This window comes from Atta colombica, unplaced genomic scaffold, assembly GCF_001594045.1.
Source record: "Atta colombica isolate Treedump-2 unplaced genomic scaffold, Acol1.0 scaffold12, whole genome shotgun sequence".
Lineage (NCBI taxonomy): Eukaryota > Metazoa > Arthropoda > Insecta > Hymenoptera > Formicidae > Atta > Atta colombica.
In genome coordinates, this window is record NW_017259206.1 from 4,624,954 (window position 1) to 4,634,778 (window position 9,825).

A 9,825-nucleotide genomic window follows, 5' to 3' on the forward strand; every position below is an offset into this window, starting at 1 on the left:
GAAAGAAATCGTAATAATCGTAAAAGAATTGGCCACAAGAAAACACTAAATTTGCTGATAATCCAACTTTTACCATCGCGTTCGTTCCATGTCAAAGCCTTTTCTTCATTTCAATTAATATATAATATTATTATTGATCTTCTCAATTTATTGATTCTTATTTATATTATTTAATGACAATTTATAATGATCAATATTTACATTCTGAACAAAACAGTTTTCATTTTATTATTATGATATCAAGAAAAATTAAATGGAGATGAATTTAGACTATCGTTGCGCTCTTCGTGTTCCGATGATAATTCTCGACTTCCGGCCGCGACACGTACAGTTGGGCGGAAGAGATTGATACGACAACGCGTTCTTCATCCGTGATTCGAATCACATGCAAGGATTCATCCGGTCGTGACGAACAAAAACGACGCGAGAGGCGCATGATATTGAAAGGAGGAGAACGAATGCTTTCGGGGGTGTCTGTGCATCGAAATCGATATGCGAATGCTACCCGATGTCGGCAAAAGTCGGGGAAGATTGAAAGTGCGTCCGCGCACACTATGGCGGCAAGAATTGAATTCGTCGAGCAAAAAAAAAAAGAAAGAAGGATGACGGAAAGCGAGAGCGGCGTAAGATCTCCACGGGAACGAGAGGCCGGGGTGAAGAGGTAAGAGAGGCATGCGGACGAAAAGAAAATGGAGGCACTCGGAGGAAGTCGTGCGCGATGGTGCATGAATCATCCTTCCGATCGAGATCACGAAGAAAAAGAAATCTCCTCTCCTTCTGACTGTAATCCCGCGCGCCAGAGATGAAGTTATTAATTCTCGCGCTATTATACTCTTTGCCCCCCGTCTTTCATCCCTGCATTGCACAGAATATATGATAAAACAAAAATTATTGAATTTCCCAATATCGAGATCCCAAGAATAAAGGTGCATGCACATGCAAGCGTCAAACGTCAAGCAGCGGAAGCAGGAACTAATCAACGAGGCGATAAATGTAGTAGCGTAAAAAATATTTTTTACACCACTGCCAGTATCGTCCAGCTGATTAGTTGTTGCTTCCGCTGCTTGACGCTTGCATGTGAATACACCTTAAGAAGTCGAGCACTTTTTCGAGCACAACCTCTATTCCCAGATGCGAAATTTTTCTTGTCACCCTTTCCGGTGTAATTTGGGCACAACAGTTAACATCGCGTCATTTCGTATATATTATATCAAGAAAGTGACATGCTGTTCGCGCCGACAGACACATGTAGCTGCCGCCCTGAATCCCCTGCGATGAAAGTTAAGGGAGAAATCGCTGAGGACGCGACGGCTAACTATTCGAGCTGAGGTTGAGAGACTTGGCGACAAGGTACTTAAGTGTCTCGCCGGATTACACGCTCGGTGCTGACAGTAATGCCTCGCACGCGCGAGGACGCGTCCCAAAGTGTTTGAGAGCAAGGTATTCTCACGTGCGATTTCAGACATTTTGCCGTTTCTCGCATTGTACCTACGTACATGTTATTTCAGCATCGCATTTACGTATTTGCGATCGTCGATGCATCGCTGATGGATGTTTATCGTGCAGATATATGTCTTTTTTTAAGAGTCGCAAGTCGTTTTCTTGCTTTGCTTCTAAATATTTTACCTTCACCGCTGTCTCGATTTCCGATATTTATTTAACGACAATTTTCGTTATAAGAATTCTGCTTGGTGAAACGTCTTATCGCAATTTATATAAGCTTTCCATAGAAACGACTAGTATAAATATTTTAATACGTTTTTATTATACGCAGTTTGTATATATTCGCAATCGATTATTTTACAGATAGAACCGCCGAAGGTGTCAATTTGATGATTTCCTAGCCTTGCACTGAGAATGGTTGAATTGAAAATAAACTAGGAGATTCATTAATCAGAATTCTGGTTATCTCAACTAGAATTATAATAGATTCAATCAGAATTCTAATTAATATAACCAGCAGAAATCGATAAAATAACTTATATTTATTTAAAATAAAAATGATATAAAATAGATTTCAGAAATTTATTTAAAATATATGTAAAATAAGAAATATGTATTTTAAATAAAAATTTCATATATGAAACAGTTTTTTATGATTCCGTTTATTTGAATGTACATTAAATAGTTTCACATATTTATTTAACTATATTATACGTATATAAATATGATATAAAAAATAAAGAGATATAATTTATACATAGAATAGAAATGAGGAGTAGCTGGTTTGAATTTAGAAGTCAGAAATAAACTAAGAATTAAGAACGACGAAGCACAAAACGAAACACTTGCGTAGATACTCTAAACTAATTCGAATATTCTAATTCTGCTAATTCACGAGTCCTCACGAACGTAGACAGTTAGAGGCACCGCCCATCGCCACTTCACGACACCGGTTTTTTTATTTCAATAAAGAAAGCCAAGTTCAATCGAAATTAATCATGAATAAAAATTTATTTAAAAATTAATTTAGAATTAAATAATTCCTTTTTTTTAATATTTAAAATTAAATTTAAAAATAAATTATATTATAAAAAGTTATTCAAGTAATAAATATTAAATAATTATTTTATTTTATTTTAAATAAATAAATTTATTTTTAACGTTAAATAAAACGTTATTTTAAATGCGAATCCTGATAAACAAACTATTTTTTCAGTATGTTTAAAAATCGATAAAAAGTTATTTTTGCTATTATTTGTATCTGTTAGAATTATTTGTATTATATTCATATTACATATTTTCAATATTCTGTATTGTATATCTAATACAACAAAGAAAAAAAATTGAAATAATTTATCAAAACCGATGGACCATCAGCAGTTCTAGTATTAAAACAATTAATCTTTAAAAACGTCAACATTTCGCTCTGTCCTATTTCGAGAATTGGACGTGAAAATATGCGCGTGAGATGTCAATTAAGCCAAAATCTGCTTCGATGGATAAACGCGATTAATTAATAGTTCTTTTACCAAGTGAATAATAATTCATTGCGCTAAACAGGAGGTGGACGGGCAGAATTCGGAAGGACGGAATGTGAGGAAACACGACAGGCATGAAAATCTGTCGCCCAGACAATGCCCGTGAGGATTTCCTCGATTGCGGTTGGCACTTTTCGACCGCATCGAACGGAATCCGTAGTGGGTGCCGGTCGCGCGCGATCGTTCGCGTTCCAATTTATCAGCGCGCGTGATAGCCCTCGCAGGGATTCCGCCACTCGATCGGAAGAAATTCTCGGGCCGACGCGTGAGCCAATTAATTACTCGGCGATCATGAAATTCCGGGTATTGTGAGATCCGAGTCATCGGTAACTGTAATTGACTTGTCAGCTATTTTGATTACATCCCTTTATTCGTTTATCAAACGTGTTTGTCGATCTGCACTTTCTTCCGTTTCTCAAAGTGAGACGATTATTCGATTAGGAAATTCTTTACAGTATTTTGAAGATGTTCATTTGCATCTGTAATATTAAATTGCTCATCAATTTAGTTTGTACTATTATTCTTGCTTTTAATAAATAAACTGATTTAAAACTGTGTTTCTATATCGATAAATAATTGTGCAGTTTGCTTTAACTGGAATTTGTAAAATTTACACAAAATAATAGATCAAGATCTTTTTTGATCGAATATGATTTTTCATTGTTTGTGTTAAATAATTATTGTTTTACACAGAGTTACTTCAAAAATATTTTTTTTTAAATATTTTTAAGAACTTAATATTTTTAAGCACTTCAGCTCGACCATTTAAGACCTTATTTCCTATTTGTTGTGTATTACTATAATTTTAAAATAATTTTAACCTTGTTTAACATTCTTAATATTTTTCTTGAGAATATAATTATTGATGTGAGAGATAATTTTACAAAAAAAAAGAATGGAGATAAAGGGGATACACTATGCGTTTGAACGAGATATAAATCTGCGAGAATAAAAAGGACTATATGTAACGTCACGTCGAAATGTCACGTTTTTTGCAACGAAACCGAGGAAACAGATCGCGTATAAAATGTATTTCCTGTCAATCTGTGTCGTACATTGCGAATCTTTTCTCTCACAGGATTCGTAACTATGTATCTTCGTTTCATCTACGACACATGTAAGGCCGCCAGCCTTTCTGATCGTCCATCAATTAATCACGCAAGGCAATTAACGTCACACAAAAAGGAAAGAGCACATCGCGATCATGCGATAATTATCGTAACTAGCTTCGTACATTTGTATTTGCCAGATCGCTTCGATCGAATAGGAATACGAGAGGGCAGCAGCAGCAGTGCATTAAAAGGGATGAACTGACATGAAGAGACAACGAGGGATGAACGCACGTCGGCGGGGAAAGAGAACGTAAACGTAGTCGCTCTCGCGGTTCACATTCTGTATAATTACGGCAAATTAGTGCGACGTTATTGTGATGTCATTGAACCGTGACTTACGCTCGATAACGAGCGCGTGTTTAGTTATGCGATATTCCTGCGACAATAGCTACTAGATCATTGATTTTGATATGTCCGATTTTAATTCAATCACGGAGTATGAACATATTGGAGAGAATAATATCAGGATTCGATATTCTTATTCGACTATTAGCGAATAATGGATTTCATTTTACGATACAATTGAAGATTGCTGCAATAATAAGCTATAACACGCGCGTTGTAAAAACGTTTGTAAAAACACAAAAAATAAATACTAAAATTAAAGAGGGAAAAATATATATATATGTTTATTTGCACATTCTGCAAAAATTCTGTCAAAAATCTGTTTTGGCATATGTTCGAAAAATTTATTATGCAGATCGTGAATAAAGAATATGAGAGGAATAAAACATTTTTCTATATAAAATGGCTACATTGCTCAATGGAAAAAAAAATATGAATCACTATGTAAACATAACAGTAGATTAGCCCAATCTTTGAGACAAATAGAGGACTCTGTTCATTCATTTTTATCTAAGATATAATAAGAGCTGTAGATTTATCTGTAGAATAGCTCAAATCTTTTATATAAGCCAAATGCTGACTTTCTTATTTCAATTACCATTTTTGACTTAATCTATCGTCCAATAAGCGTTTAGTTCTTTAATATGAAGGGCAAACATGGCAGACTTTTTTTTAGTTACCTTAGTAAATCTAGAGTTCTAATTTTTACCAATATTACATATATGATTACGATATTAGTTAGCCTATTGTTGCAGCAAGCCGTTTAATTACTTAAAATTTTGACAAAGTAGATAATATATTTCTCTGAACCATTTTATATATCCAGATTTTCAATAGGAATAAAAAAGATGTCTCGCCTCAAGAGATACTTTGTTTAGCACAAATACTTTCCCAAAGCATTGACTATAATAAATAACTCATGTTGTAAAATTATGAAACTCCTCGCGTTGCGAATATTGCGAAAGTTTCATTTGTGAACAGTAAAGTTAACAAACAATCTTTTCGGGATACATGTTTCTTAATCAGCGATACTGATGAAATAGAAGCCGAAGAACAACAGCGTATACGCGACCGAGATTTCGCATTCTGTGCTTAGTTCTAAACTAACTTATATTAACTCTCTCGGATTATCCTTGAAGTGCCCCTTATAACCGCCGGAAGATTACAACTTGAGGAAATTGTTCGGCAGACGAGAGCTAAAGTTCGACACCTGTCGAGTCCCGAGACTGGATAGCTACTTTGTTGAGACTCTCAAGTCATCTTGGATGTGGATCTCAAGTGTGAAATGTCGAAGTGTCGTAGTACTTAAGATTAACGCTTCCTCTATATTATTGCCATTAGTGCCACATGTGTATTGTTTTATGACGTTAAAATATTGTGAGACAGTCTCATTTTTCTTGAAAAAATCGATTTAAAAATATGCAGCTCTTTATCTAATAGTTATTTAACTAAAATAATGATAATAATGAATAGTAATAAGCTTATTCTGTACAAATTATTAATATAAAAATTCATAGAGAATATGCGAGACTAAACATTTATTAAAATAGCTAATGAAGAAAAATAAAAATAAGAGTCAAGTGCAATAATAGGTACGCATTATTAATACATCAAATATAAATACTATATACGACAAAAATTACATATTATGTTACGCTGATAAAATAATATAAAAATAAAATACATTGCAGCGTAAATTACAAAGTTGGAAGCGTAGCACTTATTAAAATATTTTTTAAAACGTGTAGAAAACAGTAATGTCCACACATATCTTGCTTGCATTTATTTGGACGTGACATTTCATTATGATATTTTATTTCATTACATTGGATTATGAAATATTATAAAACAACCAAGATATAGAATAAACTTGTGATAGTTGTACATATCATATTGCGTGTACAATACGCAACACATAATTAGTATATTAAACGCATTTTAGCGATGCAGCGCGTATTTCATAATCAAGAGTGCGCGAAATGGCGTCAAGCGTCTATGCATTTTATCAGGATTCCGGCATGAAGATATGAAGATATAAAAATATAGCGGCTGCATTTGTCCCCGGTGCTCGTTTCTCAGGGACCTTATTACATGGAAATATTACGCCGAGCTCACGAATAGGGACGAGATAACGATTCGCGAAGAGCGATGTGGTACGCTTTTTCCTTGGTATTAGACAGCCAAGGTGGGAACACTTCATTTCAATGTTCCTCGTATTATTAACGGTCTTTTGTCGGTTTCGGGGAGTCCTCTCGACAAAATCGTCAACGAAGCGACAAGAGGAGCATTTATCGTCGTCACGAGCCGACACGATTCGCATCTTGTATATCCGTAATGAAAAATTGTCACGAACGAGTGAACAAAATCACTCTTCATTAATATCCGATGTCATGTGACCGACGTTATGTCGTTACTTACATGTCACGCCGATATATGTAAATATGAAATACGAATTCACATGGAATAAAAGTGAATGAATTGAAATTCGCCGGTTAACGCACTGTCGCGCTTTTGTTGTCGTCACGAAAAATCTCGCAGCTACGATCGGTCAATCGTGAATCGAATAGTCGAATTAAAATTTCGAACCAACGTCGACAGCGCTGTGCGTCAATAACGACGTCACTTACTGTGTCACTACCTATTTCAATTACAAATTTTATTCAATATTTATCCGTAAACTTTTCACTATGTTGTGAAATGTAAAACGGTCTCTGGACGCGTGTTTCGCCAAACTCGCATAAAACTTGGAAAATGGCTCGTTAAATTGCATCAATTATGCGCATTGTTTGCCTTGCGTGAGTTTTATGAAACTGACTCTGTGTGATGAAGATATACTTTTTGAAATTATGATAAACGCTTAATTAAATCAAATTCGAGTTTGAGAAAACCAAGATACATTATTGATAAATTTTTGAGGAATTTATATTATTTTTATACGAGAAAACTTTGCATACAACCTTAATGTAAAATAATTTTTTTTATCACTTTTTAAACAATCTAAAAGTTTTTTTTCAATTAAACTGTTTTAATATTTCATATTTAATATTTATAGCATAACAATATATAACTTAATCCCTTCTATTGAAAGTCAATGGATCAATTGAAACTACTATTCTTAAACTCCGAAACATAATAGGTACAGTGAACTTTAAGTCTAAAGAAATTGACAATAGTCATAGTCGATTATTCGACTGTGATTGCTCAATTTCTTGCTTACTACATCTATTGTGTTTCGGGATTAATGCTTGAAGTAAATGTTCTGTCCTTTACTGAAGTTCGCTTTTAGGTAGGTTAGTTAAGCGGTTTCGTAGATGACTGATTTAATTGTGATATTTATTGATTGAAACTGTATCGCATGAATAGAGTATTCCAATGTTAATTGAGGTTCATTGCATAGTTGAGCGACTGCATTCTGAAATCATGTACTAAATGTGAACGCTGAAACTACGATCTCGAAGATGAAAAAGAATTGACACGGTGCTTTAAAGAAACTGGATTTGAAAGGCAAATTTAATAACTCGAGAGCTAATGAATAAAAGCGATTGAATGATAAACTTGGAGTCGAGTCGGTCAGGACGACCGCGACAGAAATTTGAAAGAATTAAAGAATCAGTGAAGCATAAAAACGACTGGCGGAAGAAAAGAATGGGAATATATTTTCATTTTCGGAGCAATATACTCGGAAATATATTTTCCCAGTATACCAGGATGCTTCATTGAGTAAATCTCAAAATGATTAGTCTAACAAGAAATATGAATAGCGTAAATATAAGAATTATTTTATCTACAGTACAGAGGGGGATTTCGCGTGCTACGAAATATCTTTATTGCAAAAATCTGTTTGCAAGCTTATCGATTCGATTGATATTTATGACGTCAGTCTTTGCAAAATGTGAAATTGATAATTATACTTTCTATAGATCTGAATGTTACACATATACATAAAACAATTTAATATTTATATTTAACAATATATTTAACAATTTATATTTACATTATCATAGTTCAAATAAAATTTTTTTTATATTATTTTTTGAAAATGTTTATTTCTTATTAAAATAATTTTTGATCCATTTTCTAAATCACTTTGTATTACCTACTTTCTTAAATTTTTCAGAACATTTACTTACTTGAATTTGTATTACTTTCAAATATAATCTAGATAAATCTGTAATTTTTAAATAATTTTTTTATTGATGATAAAAATGTATATTCTTCGCACGGAATGTACTACTTAACTTAGAGTATTGATTTCAGAAAACTGCATGATACAAATAATACGTTCTCTTATATTACATACATGAGAAATTGCAATTTGTTTCGAGCTTCGCTTTAGCATTCAGGACTTGCATTTCTGCATGTCAGCGAGTCGATTGGCCCGCGAATAAGTTGGAAACGGTTCGCATCGACAAATACTCACTCGGATCCTTGACGGCTGTGATGACGAGGCGGAAGCCATTCGAGCTGGTGCCCCAGCCGTCGGTGACGTATTTCAACGTCACGAAGTTTGTACGCGTGTAAATCGCGCCCACGGTCTGCTTCGTGTTTCTGCAGGATAGATCTGCCTGGAAACAAAAGAAAATTGCGTTCGTTGAGTACATGCCACTTGAAGGAGGGAGGCAGAGGGATGAGAAGGTGCCTTTTTTGCAGACGCTCGTGCTAACGATGCAAATGTCGCGAGCGTGATATCGAACGAACATGGGGTGGACGACGTGCGCTTGATTTACGCGCGGATAGTTTTATATTGCAATGGACTAAAAGTCCCAATCGATTCTGTTCATGGAACGTCACGCGGAATGTGATTTATGTTGCTGCACATCTGCGAGACTTGCGAGAGAAAAGTAAATTTGACATGAAAACTTTGCGTTCTTGAAACCTTGAGGACGTTATTGATATTTATTTTAATCCTCGATTTGTAGAAAGTGCACATTTCACTTTTTCCTTAATATATGTCTTTTTGTCTGTTCCCTTCCGATAAATTCTTTTATTACTACATCTAACATTTTTATTCGCTGTGCGAATATTACTGAGAAAAGAGAAAACGTTTTTAAATTTCTTATATGAGATTTTAAAGGCGTGTAAGAAAAATGAGGAATGTAGATCCATATTGCCCGTGATATTACGCGTATTACCAAGAATAATAAAAATGTTCTCTTTTACATGTCATTAACTGTTCCCTCGCACTTTATGAATCAGGCGGCAATGATAAAGGGACCGTAATTTCATCATGGCGAAAGTCAGAATGGTAGCTTATAAAGGACCGCGTAAACGTCAAATAATGTTGTTTTCCGAGATGGCGGGCACTTTTAATAAAGCGGCTATCCGCACATGGTGCGCGGATATCTACCTTTTTTTTTTTTTTTTTTTTTTTTTTTTGGGGTTTTTTG

General features: G+C 34.5%; 1 protein-coding gene across 1 annotated transcript in view; it reads right to left on the bottom strand.

Moving 5' to 3' along the window:
* LOC108694492 overlaps positions 1-9,825 on the bottom strand; it is a 104,208-nt gene that overhangs the window by 28,800 nt on the left and 65,583 nt on the right. The window contains exon 3 of the mRNA XM_018204044.1: positions 8,859-9,003. Within this exon, the coding sequence (XP_018059533.1) occupies positions 8,859-9,003 (145 nt within the window). The remainder of the gene's footprint in view (positions 1-8,858; positions 9,004-9,825) is intronic.